Below are 23,028 nucleotides of genomic sequence, written 5' to 3'. Positions count from 1 at the left end.
ACACAATTGTATACCCTTACTCACTTCCCCTTCGCTGCCATAGAAATGTGTGCGAATATATGATTACACTCGTTCCATTCTTATTTAGCCGATTTACCACTGCACAATGCTCAACTCGGTTTGTCGTTCTGATAGTTATCTCCAGTAGCAGCAAAGCCAAGCACATTATTGCTCTTGCTAAGCCATCATGCCATTGTTTATTCGTGAGCGTTCACCAGCTTCCGATTGTGGGGACTTCAATTAAGGGTTAAACACCGGTCTGTCGTCGAATCCATTCACGACCCGCAGCGATGCTACTGTACACGCCGTACTTGTTCGGCTTGGCACATCCGATGGCCCACGATATGATGCCCGCCTGCTTACCACGACAGACGAGGGGACCTCCAGAATCTCCCTGAAAAAGGAATCAGTTGCTGCAGAAGTGTGCACTTATTATGCAGAATACCTTAAATCTTTAACTACTATAAATCTAGATGAATTCTAGCATCTAACGAGAAGCTTACATCGCACGCATCTTTCAAGCCTTTCGCGAATCCGGCACACATCATACGGGCCGTAATCACATCAGTGGCAACGTACGCTTGACGGCAAACTGGCTGTGAAACGATCGGCAGAACCACTCGGCGCAGCTGGCTCCTCGATTCTGGACCCAGCGTGAGACCCCATCCAAGCACCGTGCATAGTTCGGCGGGCGGAAACCGCTTCCTTCCGGCTGGCAATGGTAACACCACCGCTCGGTTGTACCTCTGTTTCAGCCGGAGCAATCCGAAGTCGTAGTCTCCGGTGTCGTAGGAAAAGTTTGCGTGCTTTATCAGCCGATCCACCCGATGCAGCTGGCCACCTCGCTGGTAGAACGACGAGTTGGCACGCACCATAGCGGTCTGTGGAGTCAGTTGGCTGTGGAAGAAACCAGCTGATTAGAGATCCCTCTGGGAGTCCGGAAGAGTGATCACAGCATTACTCCACACAGTGCGCGGCCGTCAGTATCCAGATGTCACTGATGAGCGTTCCACCGCAGATATGGTTCTTCTCCAGCGTGGTCCACACCTGCACCGATACCATGAACGGGTACCGAAAGATCTGTGTAGCCGTCCCGTTCACTATTCGGAACTCTAGCTCCGGAGTAGAAAAGCCTAGCGAACCTGCAGTGGCGGAAAGAATCCACAGGGTAGAGTGTTGTGCTGGCTCGTGTCACGAATGTTTGGCGGACATTACGGAGCAGACATACGAAGACAATTACGGCAAGTGTGTCTGCAACGGGCATGCTGGCGAGTAACTGAGAAACAAACTGATCTCCACAGCCAATACGACCGGTGCTAATGGGCCCGAAAACTGCGTACGTATCATTCATTCAGTAATGCGCTACTGAGTGTGATTAATTTTCGATCGCATGACCCTAATGGCATCCAACCGTATAGTGGAGTCACACTGTAGCGGTTTAGATTAGTACAAAAAGTGGGTACCCTAACGGGACAGTGGCTCTGTAAAATGTTTCTAGTAGAATTGAAAAACTTTCGAACGTTGACGCTATTGTGTGTGTCTCTGTTCTACGTTTCTCAGAGATACCTCGTTAGGCTGGATTCTACAGTTCCGAAGAGTTTAATGGAAACCATAGCTAACCGTACCGATTGAGGGTCGTTAACAAACGAATGACGGATAATGATGCAAAACACTGCTCATACATCCAAAAGAGGCGTCCAAAGCAGTAAAGCATATCAAGATTGTTAGCTCCGAAAACCGATGTTCGGGACACATAAAACACGGAAAACCGTATTTAACCTGCTTTTTCAGCACTCAACAACACACGAAATAGTTTAGCAAAGGAAGCAATCGAAACGGAAGCAGGAAATCCAAGCGTGCCTCGGCTCAACACTCAAGTAACACCTGTAATTTGCCTTTCGACCCTGCTTTTCATTTGCTAGCACCATGGACGACACAGTTACCTGTTCCCAGCTTGTTTCTAAAGCTTTCGGCACACCCGAATCGGGAGTCATAAATTTTTCATCCCTCAGAGAACTCTTGTTAGCGATACTACGCAAAATAAATATCGAAAATGAATCCGTGGAGGAAGTACTACATGGGCAACCTAAGGAAGTTAATCCAGATCCAGAAGGTAATCCGCAGGGAACCGTTCAGGAGGAGTTTGCAGGAGCTCAACAACGTACAGAAGAGCCCGAAACATACCCGACCAATATCGAAAAGGAATCCGTGGAGGAAGTACCAAATGGGCAGCCTAAGGACGTCGATCCAGATCCAGAGGGTAATCCGCTGGAACCCGTTCAGGAAAATCTTCATAAAACTCAACAATGTTTTGAAACGACGGAAGCATACCAGCAAATCCTCGTAAGGTTAGGTGAACTCCAGGGCAAGCTCGAAGAGTTAGACGATCAGCTGCAGAACCAACAACGGGTGAGCGACGCCATACTACCTACGGCGGTTCAGCTCGAGGAGTATCGCGGAAGTCGCACATCGTTGCTGCATCCGGCTCACGGGGACGCCGTCGATTTTCTAACCCTCGTGGCACGAATGGACAAGATCGACGACGCGGTCGGTAAGCTGACATCGTTCGCCACCGACACCGTGCTGGAGTACGCCAGGATGGAAAAGTCTGTTCTTCCGTTTCTGGAGGGTGGCGAGCTGGCCGTGATTCGGGCACAGCTGGACAACGTAAACCAGCAGCTGAAGGAGCACATTCCCGACTTCCGTGTGCACTGCAAATCGTTGAGTAGTTTGCGGCCACAGCGGCTTTCTAGGCCGAGCACCGAATCGGCATCACCCATCGATTTCTATCAGCACTCGGTCCCGAGCACGGTAAAGTCGCTGATGCAACGGCGTAACACACTGCCACCTGAACCGGAGTCGCTGGAGAAGGAACTCGAAATGATTCGATCGGTTCTGTTGGGTGTGATTAGCCGCCTTCCTCTGACGGAGAGTAGGCAAATGTTACCACGCCCGGAATCGAGTCCATCGCTAGAGACGGTAGCGGACAGCTTTCGAGTGCTGTGGCCGCGTGAGATCGAGGAGCTACTCCAGTCGAACGGTGAGCGTATCGAAGCACTCGAAGCAAAGCAGGACGATCTCCGAAAGCAGCTGGAAGTGGTCACACAAAACAGTGACCTTCTATTGGGGTCAGTCGAGAAGTTAAACGTGCGGCAGCAAACCCACGAAGAACTAGTGACGGATCAATATCAAAATTTACGTAAAGCACTTCTTGAGAAGGGCAATCAAATTGAGGGTCGCTTGGCAGAGTTGTATGTGGAAGTGACCACCCATCTGGACCAGCTCGATCGGGAGGTGGAAAATCGAGTTGATTTTGAAAACTTTCGCACACGCCTGCCGCAGGAAACGTTCTTCGCCACCATCGGCCAGCTGCGCAGCCAGATTGACGGGCAGGTGGACCGGTTCTTTGCGGAACTGGCGGACCTCTGGACGCACCTGCACGAGCTCCACGCCAGTCTGTTGGAGAGGTGCGAAAAAGACGAAGTAGAGCTGTTGGAAGCGTGCCTCCGGAGGAAGATCACCTACACCCAGCTGATGGTGAACAAAATGAGGGCCGCTCTAAGAAGCACCGTTGAGGCAGCCGGAACCAAGCGCCAAGTCGGACCGGGCGCGATGGCTCACTGCGTATCCTGCAACCATTCGGCTGTGATGCAGACCCTCCAGGACTTGGTTCCGATCGGGAAAGACTTCTACACCGCGGACCTGCAACGAAACCGGCGCATTAGGAAAGTTAAGCAACTGGCCAAGAATGAGCTCGCACTTGATAGCACGGGAGTGCATTCGGCCATCCCTATCAAAGCAGGGCCGGGCAGTACAAAGAAGGCTGATATGGTACAACCTAGCGAGCTGGTGTACCAAATTCACTTCACGCAGACGAAACCTTAGTTAAGCAGCGGAATTTTATCCCCTTTTGGCGTTTAATGGGAACTGTTGAAAAATAAATTAATAATTGCGTTACGTCACTCCACGCCCTCGGTAAGTCGAAAGACTCAATCAAACTCAAGCGACGAACCCTCCGATCCGGTCCAAACGGTGCATCGCGGGCAGACAGACGCAACGGCCAGATTTCGGTTGCCGGGTGCTTTGGGCCGGCACGTTTGTTGCGTTTGAAATTATGCAACCTTCCCAAAAGGTACCCGGAGGTGCATTCGGATGCCCAAAACTGGTTTGAATGGTGTTCCTGGGATGTGCGTATATAATACGTTGTTTGTGGAAAAAAACATTTTTTTCTAGTTTCCATCCATCGGATGGTGGGGGTTCATTCATCACGGTCGGTCGGTCGGTCGGCGTTGGTCCGAGTACCATCGGAAGAAATGTCAGAAATTCCTCGACCGCTTTTCTGTTGGCTAGTTGTCGGGTTTGCACAGAAATGTCTCATGCTTCGGCTTCGGTCCAGCGGCCCGTTTAGGTCCGATGACAGTGACGAAATGCTGTTTACACTCCGTCCCACGGTCAACGTCTTTGGCCATTGCACAAGTTGGCCATTGCAAGAGGATCGTTGGAGGAGGAGGATAAATAATCGCCTCTAGAAATGGTTTGCCCACCACCACAACGAATCATCGCGGATCCCTCTCCGAAGCTCCGCAGAGAGCCAGCTCCGTAGTGGCACGCCAGATCAAAAGACCGAAGACCTTGAATCGGCTCCGCGCCGAAGCCGACGGCGACGGTGTAAACATTTTTCCATTCCACGTGCGCCACGCGGTTTGACCTCCCGCGGGCGAGCCGAGGTGAACGTCTTGGCGTGGTGGTTGTTGTTGCTGAGTTTCAGAGTACCTTTCGAGCACCGTCTTGCATCACCGGTGCGATTCGGTGTGCGCTTGGGGGTCTTGTAACTGTGTTGCAGTTCTGCGGCCACCACTCCCCCAGTTCTTGCGACGATCGGGGCGCGCGTTCGGTTTGCACAGAGAAGGAGGTAGTTCGGCAGCCGTTTGGCAACCGTTTGGGGAAGTTACCTAGCACCGACGAAGTGCCTGTTCTGCTTTGGTGGCTTTTCACGGATCAGAATAACCCCACCTCGGGCTGGCAGGTTTTTGCGCAGACGACATAGAACGGCCCCACCACGGAACGTGACCACAAACAACCGGAGTGCCACTTTATTTGCGTCGTTGTTCCTTTTTTTGTGTAAAGTGAAACACTTCGTAATTGAATTTAAACGATTGCACGGATTTCGCTCTCACTTTCGTGTGTGTGGATGCGTAAGTGAAAGTGAACGGAGCTACGAATTTGGAGAAAAAAAACCAAACAAACCATATCTTGCCACCTCCAAAAGCCTCCGAAGGGGTGCTAATAAGTGTCTCACACATATAAGTGTACACACACACATAAGTGTACCCCGCAGCTGCATGATCTAACTTTCCAGGCTTTTCGGTTGGGCGCTTGACCGGCCACAGATCCATCATCATAAATCGTGTGGCTTATCGCCTTGAACGGTCCGAACGGTGCGTCATCTGCTTTGCGGTAGCTTCGCGTAGTCCGGCTGCAGAACGGCGATCGACTGCGAATGAGGAGACCAGTTCCAAAGGAGAGCCATTCGAGAGGTGAGATTGAGAAAATTTCGGTGAGAAGAATACAGTCGAGCCACGGTTGTCGATCGGAATAATTGGTTAAGTAATGGGTGTATCGTAATAGGAAACTTATTTGCTATTGACCATCGGTCGGGTCCCGTGACCTAACGTTGGATCAAACAGATTGGCTGCAGGGCAATGCAGGACGGACATACTAATTAAGGTAAATTAGTTTCGAAAGTTTCAGTCAACCAATCGATTGGCTTATCGGAAGGTTTTGCACTTTATTTGATGCCCTTTCTGGGTTCGAACTGACGTTTTTCGCGTAGAAACCGATTAATCGGTGCTGCGCAGACGAATGATCTACGGAAAAGCCATCATGATTTATTTCGAGTTCCTTACATTTATTTCCGGCATTTTCTTGCTCGAAAAAGTGGCCCACTGTAAAAGTAGACAAGCAAGTTTTATAAGAAGTAGTTTCTATAAACAAACCTAGAAACTTGCCCTTTTGGGAGCGTTATATGCTTCGCTTTTCGGTTTGTTTCGTCCGATGTTCGCATCGTGGGTCCGCTCGAGGCTCGACTGTAACGTGAGCCACCTTTTTGGCGTGCTCGGTAGGGGGCTCCAAGCCAGAGCGTGAGCATAGCGTCGTTGGGTTGCATCTCTCGCGGCATCTGGGGCCATGTGGAGGGGCCACGGCTTTGCGCGTGCGCACGATCGCTGATCTATGTGCGACCAGCAGTGTGGGTTCAGTCGTCGTCGCGCCGAAAAGCCTCGTAGCACACTCTGCGCCGAGCCGGTTCCGAGGTTGCGAAGATTGCGCAAAGGCACAGCCGTTTCAGTTTCTGTTCAGTTCAAGCCGACAGCTTGCTTGACGGTAGGGCGGGCAAGCCCCGACAGTGGTTCGAAGATGCAGCTTCTGAAGCGGAACCGAGCCGCCAATCCGAGCTGCGTCATTAGCATCCAGAGCGGCGTAGAGGAGGTGCAAGACGCAAAGGTGAGTGGCGGCTTGAGAGAGGCTCCCAGACAATCTAGGCGATCTAGGCTGTGGACAGCAAGGCAATGCATTGTGGTGGTGACTGATGAGATCGTGACCAGCAGTGCCCGACCGGTGCGATATTTTAACATTCTGTGAAACTACCCCCTCGTGTCTTGTTCGCAGGTGCACGAGGAGTGCGATTTTCTGGTGGATGTCCTCACCGGCAAGAGTTCCGTTACGCCGGATTTTTGCTGCAAGGTGCTGTATATGATCCTCTGCACCTGTTTCACGACCGAATCGCGCCAGAAGCGCTCCACGGCGGCGATCGAGCAGCAACGCCAACCAACGACCTACCAGACCATCTGAGCCGCTCTTAAGCACGCCGCAGCCAAAGTGTGAAGTGAAACTGCGATCGTACAGGAAGAGAAACCTTCGCCCAATTACGGTGTGCGTTCCACTTGGTGGAACGTTTCGGTGAGCCCCAGAGTGTTTCCGTAATCGCGGCTCATCAACGTGATCGTGGAAGTGCCTGGAATAAGAAATAGTGCAATATGACCTTCTCTGCTCCTAGGAATTTACATTCGTCCGTAACACAGCATGAGACGTCAACGCCTCCGATTAGGATTAGTAGAGCAGCGAATTAGGATTAGTAGAGTTGTGGTCATGCTCCGACCAGCTCCGTCGTAGTCATTATCTGTAATGCAGTTTTTTGTCAGTGATTCACTACTGAGCCCCTAAATACAATGACGTACAAGAGCAGAAGCTAATTACTTTATGAGTTTATGTTTCATTCTCGAACACACCACCGAGATCCAAAGGTAACAAATGTCGTCAGCACATCCGTTCAGGGTGGATCGTGGAGATCTTAAACTTGATCAGCTCGCCCATTGCGGTTCTCAGTTCGGTACCGGCATCCGACGTGGGGCAGCGCGGGCATGTACGCAAAACCTGTCCGCCGTTGGACCACGTTTGCCAAAATTTCGGGTTTCTTTTGCACACTGTTCAAGTCTCGATCGAAACCAGTTTTCATCTTTCATTATCAAACCTTGACTTCTCGCGGTCAACTCGTGGTCCAGCACATCTGGGCCAGGGTCCGATCGGCAACGGCCGTTGCAGGATGCGATGCTAACCTGCGGTTTAGGTGTGAGCACCAATCAACCAATGACTTAATTTCCTACGTTACTCGACGACAATTTATTAATCAAACCTGAACGATGGCAAACCACAACCACCACAAAAGCGAAAATGATTGGCTAGAAATGTTGCATCGTAATGTATCGTTAACTGGGGAAATTGCTTTCATCCTATCGAAGGATAATATTTCGATTCTTCTACAGTGCCGTTGACCATGCTTCAAATCGGATTGGGGGGCTAACACATTCTCGGATATGTAAATGAGCCATACATTTTGCAGCATCTTCAGCGTTGGGGGCGCTGAGAAAATCTTCTCATCTTCGCGTTTTTTTTGTGAAGATATGCCAGACATTAACATTGTGGCTGTTTTAAACAGATTGAAAACTGTTGGCTGCTTATTTATCGTCAAGAATGTTGCAGTCTCTTCGGAATGTGTTTCTCGAGATCGGTTCCGCGTGCGGACAGCTGACTGACTATATAATTAATCTTATGCTAAAGAGGTTATAGGCGGTAATCGACTCATCTATTCAACAATTCAACACCAACAGCGTGGTGCACGTTTTGAAGCAGAATAAAGTTGATGACAAAATAGGCGCGATTATGCAACGTTTAAAAAGCATCCAAAGCGTCGCCGATAATACAACGCTAAAAATTATTCATTTACGTGCGTCGAGGAACTGGAAGATGTTCCGAATGCAAAGGCAAGCGTTACCGGTTGAAATGAAATTCGTAAAACAAACGACAACCAGCGTTTTTAAATGAAACTTAGCAAGCAAACGAACGAGACTACGAACACGGATGATCGCCCGTAGAACAAGTTTTTCAAACAGCGTTCGTTCTGGATTGCAAAAGAATCCAATGATTGGAGCAGGATATGATAGATGCCGTTTTTTGGAGCGGCTGTGGGCGGCAGATTAACCGGAGCATCTGTGATCTTTTCGGATTATGTTAATGGAACCATCCTCTAGCGCACGATCGTCTCACGTGTGTGTACGCAATTTGGATACGCATTTTAAAACACTCGCATTCGTTATCGCACCCCTTCGGTCCGGTTTGCTACTATTTATTGTTGATTGGTTTTGTTGTTGGCTGAATATTCTATCCACTCTTGTCACAAAATAAAGAGAAAAATAAATCAATAAACTTAAAAAAACAGACAATCGCACTGCCGGAAAGTAGATCACCGACAGCGGATCTTTCAGCGTGAACCGGACCTGCTTCCGTTCGTCGACGCCCCAAATTGGCTTTCCTCTGAAGTGTGTAGAGATTGGAGAAAAAACCGATAAGATAAGCTACTTCACCACATGCTTGGAATGGGTTCGGCTGTCGGATGATGATAATGTTTAAATGTATGCATTCGGGTGTGTGTGGGCTATGGACAATTTACGATATCTTCGTGCGCTTCCGAGCGATCGCTTCCTCGACTGCCCGCAGCTGCTTCAGTAGCTCTTCGCGGCGTGATGATTTCTTCGATGCGGCCGCATTGGCCTTCTCCATCGCGGCACTCGACGGTGGAATAACCTGCGACCCGCCGCCCTTACCACCCTCGGCAGCCTTTTTTGCATCTGTGATGGGTGAACAAGCAAAAAATATTCACGTTCATCTTCGTGCCAGGATTCGAAAGGATGGTGGCGACAGAACCTACCTTTCTTGGACAAGGCGGATGCTGCTTTACCCGCTTTGCCATCGGTTGCCGCCCCACGAATTTTGGCCGCTGATCGTGACTTTCCGCGCGATGAGCTGTCCGAGCTGGAGGAGTACGAACTTTCCGAACCCGATTCGCTGGAGTCGGAGGATCCGGAACCGGACGAACTTGCACTACGTCGACGCCGTTTTTCGGTCGGTGCTTTGTGCATCGGTGGTGACTGCGAAATGACGAGACGAGAGTAAACAAAATAAAGCGAAACGAAACAATCGAACCGGTCATGAAGAAATGCACAACACAAACCAACCTTCTTGCGCTTCGAGGTGACGGTCTTCTCAACCACCACGCGCTTGTCGACGACGATCGGTGAAGCGGTCCGTTTCTCGAGCCGCTTTGCAGTAGTGGCCGGCGATGCTTTACGAGCTTCAAAGCGAAACACAATGGAGTAAGTATGCTGCCCAGCGGCCATCTCAGGGAATCTGTAACTTACCACGCCGTGGACTGACCGTGGGCGATCGTGTGCGGACCACTTTGCGTATGTGACCAGCGTGTCGATCGCTATCCTTTGAGCGGTGGCTGTCGTAGCGAGCCCGCCTCGTGGCGGCCGTCGTAGGGCTGGGCGTGCGGCTAGAGTCGGAGCTTGAGCCCGACCGGGTGCTGCTGCTGGAGCTACTGTAGCTGGAGCTGTTGCTGTAACTGCGCCGTTCGCGCCGAGCAGCGCGCTTGTCTCGACCCGGCGACTTCGAGCGCATCCACGGGTCGTTCCACTCATCGGCTCGCTGCAGGATCACCTCACGCGTTGCACCCGCCCGTGGATTGCGCCGTTTCGAGATGTCTTCGTCCTCGTACTGGGGCATCCGGTGCGACGGGAGCTCGCGGTAGCGGTGTGTGCGCCCGAAAACATCCTCCTCGAAAGGAGGTCCTCCACGGGGGAACTTTGAGGGCGGCGCAGCATACTCGTAACCGGGTGCGACCACCGCCGCCGGTGGCCGGGCGCCAGCGTACGTGGGTGATAACTGGCAAAATGGGGAAAGCCATGGATAAGGGACGATGAAGCAATTGGTGTCGAAAACGAAAAAACTTACATCCGAGGGCGACGCACGGTCCCGTGTGTAGTAGTTGTCCTTCTCCAGCTCGTCCTGTGTCAGTGAGAGGTTCATCTTTTTGTCGTCAAAGTCAATGTCCTGTTCCTTGCGTTTGTTTGCCTTGCGCATCATCTCCTTTGCCGTGCGCAATCCCCGTTCCCAGGCACTCTCGGCGATCGGTTCGACGGGAGGTCGAGCGGCCGCCGGAGCAGCTAGGACTCCGCCTGCCGCATACGGTGGCATCACCGGGTGGTGCGCGGCCAATGCATGGTGCAGTGCGGCCGAGGGGCGCTCGTGCCGAAACTCGGAAGCGTACAGGGGACCAGCGACCCCACCCAACGACGGATGGCCACCGTAAACACCCGGCTGGTGTGTGACGGGTATCGGGCGCACCATGTCGAACATTGTGTAGTTGCCTTTGTCGGTCACGCCCGGATGCAGAAACCGGCAGCTCATGCCCCAGGTGCACTGGCCGCGTGTGTAGAACCTACAGATGGGCTTCGGTTCTGTTTCTTCCGGACGCTTTTCATCCTCATCTGTCACCTCGCCCTCTTCCAGCTCTTCGCCTTCTTCCAGCTCATCCTCCGGCACCGCCTTTTTGGCCACTTTTTCCTTTTCCTTTTCCTCGTCGCGCACCGGATCAAACTTCCGTTGCGCTTCCTCCTTCGGCGGCTCGTTACACTCGCCCTCTTCGGCCTCGAAGTCGAGCGCATCTTCGTCGTTCTTTTTCTTGTCCGCCAAGCTTGCCTCGGCCAGCAGTGTGTCGTGAGTGCGGCTTCCTGCGCCACCATTGGTGGTGGAATGCTTTTCCGCTTCCAGATTGCGCAATTGGTTCTTCTTCTCCTCCAGCTTCTGGCGCAGATCGATGATTTTCGGTTTCTCCACTTCCGGCTGCCGTTCGGTCTCTGCGGTCTGCGAAGCACCCAATCCCGCCATCACCGGTTCCTCATCATGGTAGCCATCCTCGTTGCCGGTGCTGAGATCATCGTGTTGATCTCCGTCGTCCCCATCCAAGCCAACGCTTCGTCGGTTGTCGTGATTACGCTTCTCACTCTCCCCGTCTTCTGGCGCACTATCGCGCTCTTCCTCTTCCTCCTCGTCTTCGGCACCGTCTTCCTCGGGCGCTTCTTCGCGGGACTCCAGTTCGTTGTCACTCTCCAAGCTCACGTCGCTCAAATCTTCGTGGCTCATGTCGAGCGCACTGTTCGTCGCTCCGGGTCCCGCACGGTCACCGCTTCCTCCTCCGTCGGTTTTCATTGGGCCCTCTTCAGGCTCCTCTTTGCCATCGCCGTCCGATTCAATTTCACAATCCGAAATCTCTTCGCCCTTTAGCTTCTCGCTCAGATTCGATGTGCTCGAGTTACGCGACAACGATCGCTCCTCTTGCTGCTGCTGTTGTTGCTGTTGCTGTTGCTGACGGTGGTGGTGATCTTTGCTCGAACTATCGGATTGGTTTGACAGTGATCGCGAGCGCTCGAAGCGATGGTGGTGGGTGCGGTGATCCTCACCGTCGGCTTCGGCCTCCGGTGAAGGCGATCGTTGCTCGTCGCCCTGCGAAAGACTTGGCGAATGCGATCGGCTAGACGCGGGCCGGTACGGGGGAGAGTTTGATTGCGACCGAGCTTCCTCCTCATCGTCGAAGTTGGCCGGTTTCGCACCGTCGTAAGTTAGACTGCCGGAGGTGTTGGAACGGGACCGCTGACCGTGTTGGGAACCGGCCGTTCCCTCGCCGTCGTCACGCCCACCAGTCTCAGCGTTGGATGACGGTGACGGAGAACGGGACGGTGAGCCGGACCCATCGGACTGCTCCTCATCGTCGTCCTCCTCTTCTTCTTCCTCTTTTGTGGCGTGGCTTGGCGCTTGTTCCGAGTCGGCCGAACTGTTCGAAGCCGACGAGCCGGGCCGTGAGTCATCGCTGTCCATGTCCACGTCGGTTTTGCACCCCTCTCAGGGACCGTTCCGATCGAAGCAAGCTGGAAATGCGCACGCGAGAGAAACAGTTAGTCGTTGTGGTTCACGGAGCCACGATCCGAAACGTGATCCCCAAGCAAGCCGTGAGGAACCATTTCTTTGGCACTTTCAACCATTGGGCCTTCCCCTGCAGAATGCGAGGTGAATCCCATTCCAAAGCAAACCCCCGGGGACGGAGAAGACAAAGATGCGTCCTCGTCCACCCGATGGTACACCACCTGCTCTCCTCCTGCTCGCCGCTGTGCTCACGCACAACCAAGGGTAAGGAATACTTACTACTCCCGGCCACCGGACCGGCACTCCCGGGACCGGCGTGCCGCGTCCGCGCGCACCAACCGTCAACATGTTCCCCGTTTACGTTTTTTTGTTTCGACACAACAACTACTACAACAACACCACAGGTGTGCGACGTCGCACGCCCAAAAACTCACGATTCGCGCTCGGTTCCACTGTCTCGGACAGGGATGTTTCGTGTTTTACTTTACTTATACTTTACTTTTGCACCTTGCACATTTCAACTAAGAGAACCCGTTTATGAATGAAGGGAAAGGGGTGCGCGCGTGGAAGGGAAGAACTGTTAACGATGGAGCAATATGTTCAAACTTTTGCTTTTCCCGTTTTGCTGCAAAATAAAACTCAACATTACGGACTTGGGTGGCTTCGATCACTCTCTTCTCACCTTCGTGTAGCACGGATTTGGGAGGACCTATAAAATTCGACTCTAATGTTGAGCGTGCACGGTTTTAACAGTGTTTTCGTTGAAACGGTTGAAAACACCAAGGTACAGGTACGGTTTACATGCGGGCCAAACCTGTGTTCCGAAAAACCGACTTTTTGACTGTTTTTTTTGTTTCTTTTCTACACTGCTTTACGGTGACACTCTTGTTCAACGAAAAATCAACCGGACGGTCCCACCGGAACTTTACACTCATTTGTCATCCACTATCTGACGCCGGACACCCGAAAATGGTTCTTAGTACGAAAAACTACCACTTTAGCGTCCTGGAAAAATTGGAGCGGACAACAGCCTTCGATTATTTCATCATCACGTCCTGACACTTTTTTGAGGGGCCACTCTTTTCACAAACGGACAGAACCGAAGCTCCAAAGGTCACCACCATCTTGGTTTTCTGCGAACGTTGTCTCGACAGGAAGGTTCAATTAAAACGCCACTTCGAACAACGTATTGTATTCCGCGGCGTTGTTCGGCGAACCGGCGAAACAGTCTTTAAGAAGAAAAGCCGCACTCACCGTTCTGGGAAATTGAGATTCCAGTTCGATTGAAAAAACAAAAAAAAGAACTAGAAGCTATAAATGCTTCCGTCGACGCGCAGCACAATCTCCTTTAGGGCACACGCACACACCGGCACGCACTGTATGACTCGTGGAACAATGGTTTATGTTTGAACCGTTACGTTACGGACTGGTTTGGGTTTAGGTTAATACTGTAAATTCTTTCGGCACAAACTGGCAAAGGGCTCTGCGTTTGCTGCCCGTTGCGGTGCTTACCTTTCTGCGGTGAGCAAATGGCCGTGTGCCGTGTGTGTATGGGATGGTCACAGACCGACTGTGTTGCTCTGGGCGGCCAATTGCGTGTGGTCACCTAGTACGCTCCCGAAGCACCGCTATTTTCCGCTTCCTGTTCGGAAACCTGTGTGCCCAAGCTGTTTTGCTGACGTTTGGCCGTCGCCGGGAAAAATCAATAACACACCGAGACCGAGCAGGACTATCCAGTAGATTTGTCCCGACGATCCACGCTTCGGAAAAAAATGACCGAAAATGCATCAGGCGAAGGCTTGCCCTCCGGTTTGACGGATCGAAAACGTCAGATTCGCACGACCGAGGGGCACGCTCGAAACAACCGCGGTGTGGTGTTGATCAAAAGGATTTCCTTTCTTTTATCGTAGTTTTTTAAATTTAATTATTTTCTTTGGTGTTACACTGTTTTATTGTTTTATCTGTTTCGTTTCGATACACTGTTTCTCCAATTTCGCTGACAGTCAACGCGTTCTGTGAACGTGCTCCAGTCGGACGTCCTTGTAAACGTCAAAGCACGAAAAAAGTAAATACAAATCGAATCGATCGGGGTTGCTGCTGTTTTTGCTGGGAAAAATCGCTCACCATGGTCGGAAACGAGCGATTTTCGTTCCAGAAAACCGTCCAGTGTTTAGCGCGGGTGCTGGCAATGATAAAACCGACACCGTGGGAAAAGGTAACACCGTGCGAGTCCCGCTCAGCTAACCGTACGTTCGTACCCCGTTCTGGAATGATTTTTTTTTGCGTTATCTCGCCCGCCAGGTGCAAACGTTGTTCAAGTATTGTCCACAGGAGAATGCGGCGGGAGTGTTTTGTCTTGATTCACGGGCCCAGGATGCGGTCATTGCGCTCGGGTTGTACTTTCTCGAGAGTGGATATCAGTATTCGAAGGACATCATTCCTTACCTGCTGCGCCTCGCCAAAGCCCTGCCCAAGGCAGTCTGGATCGATGACGTCAAACCGAACAAAATCGATAGTGAGTTTTGGGGACGCTAATCATATCGGGGTAACTTATCAGATGCTGGAACTTATCATTGCAGGAATACCGACGGCCGAAAAGTTTTGCTTCTGTCTCAACAGCTTGCTGTCCGATATAGCGGTCGGGTGTCCTGAGCATCGTGATGAGATCATACTGAACCAGGTAGAAGTGCTGACGGTGCTCACGAACATGATAAAGGGCAGCAAAGAGAGCAGCACTCTGCCACCGATTATTCTGTGCAAGGCAACCGTCCCGTTGCTTCTGGGACTGGGTCGCTCGATGGGTCGTTACGCCGTTGGTGAACCTTCGCTGCTGTGTCGATTGTTTCCGAAGGACGAAATATTGGTCGTGAAATCGCCAGAAACACCGCTCTCGATGGCTGATGCAAAGGACAGCACCAGTGTCAGCCAGTTCCGCTCGATCATACCGCGATCGATGTCCGGCAGCTTGACGATCGATTCGACGATGGAAGCGGAAAAGTCTGCCACAAGCAGCCGCAAGAAGCAGCTCAGCTCCTATTACTCCATACCGTACGATCCGACGACGTACTTTTTCGCAAAGTATGGATCCAGCTTCAACCAGTTTCCAAACATGCGCTTCTGCGACTCGTTCGAGAAGCAAGATCGTCTCCAGTTCCCAATCAACCACCTGCAGACGATCTTTGCACTGGCCAAGAAGTTGCTCACGAAGGAAACGCTGGAGCACCTGGACGAGCAGGCAGGCGATATCTTTGCCCTGAACCAGATCAAACCGTACGGCTACAAGAGCTTCTCGGAAACGATCACTTTGGTGATGGTGACACTGTTGCGGGAAATACTACAAAATCAAACAGGTAACAATGAAAATGAATATAGCTTTGTATATTTTTAACGGTCGCGACTGCCGACAGATTTACCGACACCGTTCACCAAGGACGTACAGGAGTTTGTGAAGGAACTGTTCATTATCGGTCAAACGGAGTTGCAGAGCAAACAGCATGACACTGCGGATCGTGTCCGGGATCCGTCCAACGTTGTCGTGAACAAGTACAAGATCAACGTGATGGCCAATGCAGCCTGCGTCGATCTGCTCGTATGGGCAATAAGAGGCGAAACAGGTATGTAGGATAGGTTTGGACCCTCTTGCAGGACTGCGAAGGACACAAACATGCACACGAGACTGACCGAGAGTAGCTAAACGCTGCACCGATAACCAGTGAAGTGCCTGCACCCATCGTTTCGATCGTATTTCACCTTTGTTCTGATCGTTTTCATGGTTGCAGTGGACAACTTGTGCGATCTTCTAATACAGCTGCAAGAAAGTTTTGCGCTCACGATGGGCTTAGGTGATGGATGAGTTTGAGGTTTACTTATCGGTTTGGATCCGTTTTGGTTTGCATTTTCTGTTCGTTTTGCTTGTTTCGTTATTTTCCCACCTTTTTAACTGTGTCGCTTTACTATCGCTGCAAAGCGTGAATGTTTTGTACAAAGCCAAAAAAGAAGTCAAAACACGCAAAACAATGCGTAAAAATCGTGTTTACTTTGTTGCTTGCCCCGTTCATGAGCGGTTTGATGCTTCGTCTTCCACTCCGGTACTCGAGGGAGACACCAATGCAAAGGCTTCGGGCTCTGCAGGATCCGTACTTATCCTTCTTGTTCTACGTTCGTTTCCAGAGGCCGACAAGCTGTGTAGCGGCCTGTATCAAAAGCTGGACTCGGTGCAGGGACACAAGATGGTGATGGATCATATGCCGTTGTTGATGGTGTGCTTGGAGGTAAGCATCGAAAAGGCGCTGGTGTGTCGAACATTTGACCGATGATCGGGTTCTGTTTTATCCCCCGGGTCTTAGGGTTTAGGTAAGCTGGCGCAAAAGTTCCCCAACATTGCCGGAACGTCCATATCGTTTTTGCGCGATTTTTTGGTCAAACCCAGCCCAATTCTGACGAAGCTGCACATGCAATCGCAGGCCCAGTCGAAAAAGGAGAAGGAAAATGCCCCATTCCGTATAGTGGGTAAGTGCGCTTTAGCCCTACGCTTAATTCGTTCGCTTCATTATTGTTCCGTCCACACTTTCAGTGCAAGGATCCGATTTTAAAGCGTTCGATCATTCGACGAAACCGAAGGGGCTCACAAAATCCGCCCAGGAAGCGTTCGAGGCGTTGCGTGATGCGGCGATCGAAAATCTTAGCATTGCACTGCGCGCTGCCCATGCGCTCGATCAGTACTGCGTTCCGGCGCTCGTGGCCCAAGTTTCCAATCGGCTGTTTACGGTCGAGAAGCAGGAAAGCAAGGAAAGCCTCGTGTCCCTCAACATCATCGTTATGCTGGGCCACGTAGCGGTCGCACTGAAGGACACGCCAAAAACGACCAACAACATCCTGCAGTTTTTCATCCAACGCTTCTGCAAGGAACCATCGGAGCAGAACGTGCTGATCGTCGATCAGCTTGGCTGCATGATCATCTCCAAGTGTGAACCGCAGGTGTTCGAGGAGATCATGAAGATGTTCTCGCGCGTGACGGTGCAGGCGGCCTCGCTGGCTTACTCGACGAATCCGGAGCAAAGGTAAAGTATATGCTGAGGGGCGAACACTGCGTCACATCGTCGTTAATGACCCACAACAGGATCGAAATGTGTTAGATCACTAACGAACCTTAAAAGGCGTTTAATAGCACTCTCTCACAATCATTCACTTTCGACTGTACTAATTATTTAAACTCGAATAATATTCCAGCAAACATTATGAATCATTTTTGTGAGTGCCCCTTTCAAGAACCACCTTGTAATCGGCTGTGTCACACTGCGTTTGTTGTTTGTTTTATAATAACTCATTTATTTGTCTCATAATTTCGCTTACATGATACCTTTTGTTTGTTTGCATTTGTTGGGAATGAGTTTTGGGATACTTCCAACGATTGTGAGATGTTTTTCGTACGTGTTTTTATGTTTTGTTTTTTGCCCACAACTATCGGGTCGTGTTCGCGTTTTTCGCTGTCTCATCTGTGAAGCGTCCAGCCTCATCTAAATCGAAATTTTTTGGATTTTTTCTTCGCTTTTGCTTCTATTTTTCTTCCCCGTTTTTCCGGCCCCCCTTCTGTCAATTCTGTCCCGTGTGCGCGTTAATGGCGCGTGGTCCCTCGCTCTCTCTCTCTCTCTGCCTGTCTGCCTTCCCCTTTCTGTTCCGCTGTGCCGGTGTTTAACGGAACAGTGTTTACAGGAAATCCTATCACCACGTTTCGGATGCGGTGGTAAACGCGTTGGCCAACATTGCCGCCAACATACAGGGCGAGCTGGAGATGCTGGATCTGCTCGGGAAGCTGCTCGAGCTGTTCGTCCAGATCGGCTTGGAAGCGGAACGCTCGTCGGACAACACGTCCGGGGCACAGAAGGCAAGCTCTAGTGCGGGCAACCTTGGAATGCTGATTCCGGTCATTGCAGTACGTATCCGTGCGAACATGATGTCTGTTGTTACCATTCCCGATGCCGATCTTCCCCATTTGCCTCATGTTTTAGGTGCTCGTGCGACGCCTTCCACCGATCAAGAACCCAAAGCAGCGGCTCCACAAGCTGTTCAAGGACTTTTGGCTGTACTGTGTGGTGATGGGCTTCACTAACTCGCGGCTGTGGCCCTCGGACTGGTACCAGGGTGTGCAGCAGATTGCGGCCAAATCACCGCTCCTGATTTCGCAAACGGCGCACCGTTCGGAGATGCGTGAGCTCAACTACACCTCGGCGATCCGATCCGGCAGCGTCAGCTTGATGGAGCTGCGCCAGCAGATACTGCTGCTGCTCGATCACCCGCCGGCCGATATTACCGCTTGCATCAACAAGCTCACGTTTGCGCAGTGCGCGTATCTGCTGAGCGTTTACTGGCTGGAGATGCTGCGCGTGGAGAACGCGGGTGAGCCTAGTATCGAGCCGATCCTTAGCTACCTGTGCGATAATGCGCTGCTGAAGGACAAGTACGGGATGTGGCAGTGTGTGCGGTGCATCGGGGATCAGGTGTTTGAAAAGTTCCGCAGCGTGCTGCTGGCGCAGGATGCGGTCCGCGAGAAGGTCCTCGAGTCGCAGGCGATGCTGCTGCTGGTGTACTTCAACCACATTCACCCGCAGATACAGATGGTGGCGGATCAGTACCTGTCGCAGCTGGTCGATAAGTTCCCGCACCTGCTGTGGAACCGGAGGGTGCTCTGGTGCATGCTGGACGTGTTGCAGCTGCTGGCGTTCTCGTTGACGCTCAATCCGAACGAGGAGACGCCAACGCTGCGCGTTGCTTCGACACCGTACACCCTGCAGCTGATGGACAGTTTGCCGGCTCGGGAAAGTCGCGTGAAAGACTTTGCCGACCGGTGCCAGGGGATAGTGAACGAGGCGATGAAGTGGGCCCCCAAGTCGACCCGTAGCCACCTGCAGGAGTACCCTAATCAGGTGCCGACGACCGCCCTGTCCAACCACAGTGGGCTGGCGCTGGCCGTCGATTCCATTTTGCAACCGTGGGTTACCAATGCAGCCACAACGACTACCGGGACGAGCCGCAGGCCACAGTGCGTCAACAGTGACACGTCGAAGTTCGTATCGGTGCTACGCTTGCGGAGCAAGTACGCGGGCGAAATTTCCGGAGTGCTGTCGGTACTGGAGGATGAGGAGAAGCGCGGTCTGGCGGATCGGCTGGTGCGCGAGATTTGGGAAGCGTGCGAGGAGAAAAGTGACGCCCGGCACCGTGGAGCCCTGTGGCGTGCCACGGCCTATCTCATTCTTTGTTCGAGCGCTAACCGCAAGCTGCTCCATGCGATCTCCTCGTCGCAGGTCCTTCTGTTCACGGAATCAGCTATGGAAACGGCCGTCGAGTGTTGGCAGTGGATTCTGACCGCCCGGCAGGATCTGGAGCTATGCTTTATCCAGGAGATGGTGGCCGCTTGGCAGACGACGTTCGACAAGCGGATGGGCCTGTTTGCGCAGGAAAACGACGTGACCAGTCCGCTGGCAGCGTACGAGGGATGTAAACTGGTGCCGAAACCGATCGTCGTCGCACCGCACCAGATCTGGTTGCAGTTGCTGTCGGAGATGGTGGACACGGCCAAGTACTGCAATCGGGATAAGGTGGAGATGTTTTGCATGCTGCTGCACCGCTGTCTGCCGTTCAGTCGTGATTTCAAGCAAAACCGTCACATCTCGACGGTGGGCTGTCGATTTCGGCTGTTGCAGTGTGGTCTCTCGCTGCTTCAGGGGAACACGATTCCGAAATCGCTCGCTCGGAACATTCTGCGCGAACGCATCTACGCCAACGCGCTCGATTACTTTTGCGGGCCGCCCATGTGCCCGAGTCAGCCGCGCGAGGCGCTACTCGAGGACATCGCGACGCTGCTCAAGTTTTGGCAGACGATGCGCAGCGAAAAGAAGCACCTGGTCGCGTCGGAGGTGAGCGATTACGAGCTGCACGTGGCGACATCGACGAACCTGTCCGTGCAGAAGGTGTCGCTCGATGCGGTCTCCCTGGCCGGAAGCGAAGTGGCACGGTCCACGAGCAGTGGTAACGCCGGATGGTACAACACGATCCCGCACTCGACGTCGACGCTGTCGAAGCGCTCCGCACGGATCAAGCGGCCGCCGTACCCAAAGGATGCGTACGACAAGGATTACATGAAGAAGCGGAACCTCATTCTGGAGTTGCTGGCGGTCGAGATTGAGTACATGTCGATCTGGGCCAATCCACTGTCGTCGCCGGAGCTGCAAATTCCTGGCGAAGAATCGGTGGCCGAGTGGCGCGCTCGGCCACTGAAGCTAAACCTTTGGCGGGACTTTACGCGCCTTGCCTGGTCGTACAACCCGGCGCTGGCCATATTTTTACCCCAGCGCATACGGAACGCGGAAACGGTCGAGGACGAGGTGACGCGTCTCGTCTGCTCGGACCCGATGGCGGCCGCACACATTCCGGAGGCGCTGAAGTACCTCGTGACGACGCGCACCGTACTGAACGAGTCGCCCGAGCTGGTCTACATGCTGACGTGGGCCCACGTCAATCCGATACAGGCCCTGTCGTACTTTTCGCGCCAGTATCCGTCCCATCCGTTGACGGCCCAGTACGCCGTGAAGACGCTCAGCTCCTACCCGGCCGAAGCGGTCCTACCGTACATTCCGCAGCTGGTGCAGGCTCTCAGACACGATACGGTACGGCCAACAGAGCAAGGCGGCAGTCGGGGAAACTTGCTTCATGTTAGATTTTCCTCTCTTTTGCAGATGGGCTACGTAACGGAACTGATCAAGCACATATCGAAACGGTCCCAGATTGTCGCCCACCAGTTGATATGGAACATGCAAACGAATATGTACATTGACGAGGAAATGCACCATCGCGACAGTAAGTATGCTCGCGCTGGCCAGCTCGTCAGTATCACCAGTATGCTCGTTTCGCTTCCAGTGCTGTACGATGCCCTGGACGGACTGGCGCAAAACATCATCTCGTCCCTATCCGGACCAGCGAAGCGATTCTACGAACGGGAGTTTGATTTCTTCGGCAAAATAACGGCCGTAAGCGGGGAGATCCGTTCCTTCCCGAAGGGACAGGCTCGCAAGAAGGCCTGCCTTGAGGCACTCAGTCGTATCAAGGTGCAGTCCGGATGCTATCTACCGTCGAACCCGGAAGCGATGGTACTGGACATCGACTACAACAGTGGCACCCCGATGCAGAGCGCAGCAAAAGCGCCATATTTGGCCCGGTTCCGTGTTCAGCGCTGTGGCATCATGGAGCTCGAAACGATGGCAATGGAAGTGTCGAACAGTACTGGCGGAATGGACCCGCACGCGATCACCGACGGTCCGCGGCTCAATTCGCTCGGACCGGAAGCGTGGCAGGCGGCGATCTTCAAGGTGGGTGACGACGTGCGGCAGGACATGCTTGCGCTGCAGGTCATCTCGATCTTCAAGAACGTGTTCCAGCAGGTCGGGCTCGAGCTGTACCTCTTCCCGTACCGTGTCGTCGCCACAGCGCCCGGTGTAAGAGCGATTTCCGCCGCTGGCGTGTCGCATATTTTTCAACATACTTTCGTCTATTTTACGACAGTGCGGTGTTATCGAGTGTGTGCCGAACGCCAAATCACGCGACCAGCTTGGCCGGCAGACCGACTTCGGACTGTATGAGTACTTCCTGCACCAGTATGGCGATGAAACGTCGAAAGAGTTCCAGTCGGCCCGCAGCAACTTTGTCAAATCGATGGCGGCCTACTCGGTGATCGGTTACCTGTTGCAGATCAAAGACCGGCACAACGGAAACATTATGATCGACAAGGATGGCCACATCATTCACATCGGTACGGTGTTCGCTTCCTACGGTTGAGTTCTGTTTTCCTAAGCCTGTTTCTGTCGGATTTTCCAGATTTTGGCTTCATGTTTGAATCATCACCCGGCGGGAACATTGGCTTCGAGCCGGACCTGAAGCTAACGGACGAAATGGTGATGGTGATGGGGGGCAAGATGGAAGCGGCACCGTTCAAGTGGTTCTGCGATCTGTGCGTCCAGTCGTTCCTAGCCATCCGCCCGTACCAGGACGCGATCGTGACGCTTGTGTCGCTCATGCTCGACACCGGCCTGCCGTGCTTCCGAGGCCAGACGATCACGCTGCTCAAGCAGCGCTTTGTGCCAACCAAGAACAGCAAGGAGGCGGCCGTGCACATGCTGGGAGTGATACGCAATTCGTACCAAAACTTCCGGACGCGCACGTACGACATGATCCAGTTCTACCAGAACCAGATTCCGTATTAAGGGTGCAAAAGGGTAAAGGGTTTGGTGGTTCCACTGGGTGAATGTAAGCTTCAAACGTTACCAAAGGTTAGAGGTGAAAACGACACAGACCGACGGGGTCTAACGGCTATCGTCCGTGTGTGCGTTTATTTAAATTAATTGTTGTTACTCTGTTTGTTGACAAGGCAAGGAAATAATCAACTCCGTAACACGGTAATAAAGGCAAGCTATTTATTCCGACACATCGAGATACAATTTTTTCTGTTAATTCTTTCTGTTAATGCTCTGTTTCTGTTAATTCTTTCTGCTTTCTGTTAATTGGAAATGTTTCCAAAACGCTCAATTTCACAACCGTTGTTTATAGGAAGCCTATCCACTAATTCAAGGATTTTTGCCATTTTCAAAATGTTCTCTTCGAACCGCAGAACTTACTGAACAACCCCAGCAGCAAATTCAATTTCCAATGTGTGTGTGAAGTCAA

The 23,028-nt window shown here is 52.3% G+C and overlaps 4 protein-coding genes across 4 annotated transcripts; 2 read left to right on the top strand and 2 right to left on the bottom strand.

The window, feature by feature from the left end:
* Nucleotides 1–247: 247 nt before the first annotated feature.
* Nucleotides 248–1,264, bottom strand: LOC128278576 (trypsin-4-like). The gene is made up of 4 exons (XM_053017305.1): nucleotides 1,216–1,264; nucleotides 962–1,142; nucleotides 504–897; nucleotides 248–394 (listed from the first exon to the last, which is right to left on the bottom strand). Exons 1-4 carry the CDS (start codon nucleotides 1,262–1,264, stop codon nucleotides 248–250), a joined length of 771 nt encoding a protein of 256 aa, XP_052873265.1.
* A 5,001-nt stretch (nucleotides 1,265–6,265) lies between these two features.
* On the top strand, nucleotides 6,266–7,222 carry LOC128268175 (uncharacterized). Its single transcript, XM_053005201.1, has 2 exons — nucleotides 6,266–6,501; nucleotides 6,667–7,222. The coding sequence occupies exons 1-2, from the start codon at nucleotides 6,415–6,417 to the stop codon at nucleotides 6,847–6,849; spliced, it is 270 nt and encodes an 89-aa protein (XP_052861161.1). The 5' UTR covers nucleotides 6,266–6,414; the 3' UTR covers nucleotides 6,850–7,222.
* A 1,778-nt stretch (nucleotides 7,223–9,000) lies between these two features.
* LOC128277580 (zinc finger CCCH domain-containing protein 18-like) lies at nucleotides 9,001–13,885 on the bottom strand. Its single transcript, XM_053016057.1, has 6 exons — nucleotides 13,828–13,885; nucleotides 10,348–12,320; nucleotides 9,753–10,278; nucleotides 9,570–9,685; nucleotides 9,263–9,482; nucleotides 9,001–9,182 (listed from the first exon to the last, which is right to left on the bottom strand). The coding sequence occupies exons 2-6, from the start codon at nucleotides 12,268–12,270 to the stop codon at nucleotides 9,001–9,003; spliced, it is 2,967 nt and encodes a 988-aa protein (XP_052872017.1). The 5' UTR covers nucleotides 12,271–12,320; nucleotides 13,828–13,885.
* Nucleotides 13,886–14,432: 547 nt separating this feature from the next.
* LOC128269289 (phosphatidylinositol 4-kinase alpha) lies at nucleotides 14,433–22,779 on the top strand. The gene is made up of 12 exons (XM_053006716.1): nucleotides 14,433–14,530; nucleotides 14,617–14,830; nucleotides 14,895–15,665; nucleotides 15,723–15,929; nucleotides 16,486–16,586; nucleotides 16,662–16,824; nucleotides 16,889–17,375; nucleotides 18,028–18,247; nucleotides 18,324–20,978; nucleotides 21,048–21,803; nucleotides 21,871–22,117; nucleotides 22,183–22,779. Exons 1-12 carry the CDS (start codon nucleotides 14,441–14,443, stop codon nucleotides 22,566–22,568), a joined length of 6,297 nt encoding a protein of 2,098 aa, XP_052862676.1. The 5' UTR covers nucleotides 14,433–14,440; the 3' UTR covers nucleotides 22,569–22,779.
* Nucleotides 22,780–23,028: the final 249 nt, after the last annotated feature.

Source organism: Anopheles cruzii, chromosome 2 (genome assembly GCF_943734635.1).
Source record: "Anopheles cruzii chromosome 2, idAnoCruzAS_RS32_06, whole genome shotgun sequence".
Lineage (NCBI taxonomy): Eukaryota > Metazoa > Arthropoda > Insecta > Diptera > Culicidae > Anopheles > Anopheles cruzii.
Note: the sequence above shows the minus strand (reverse complement) of the source record. Positions and strands in the feature narration are given on the sequence as shown.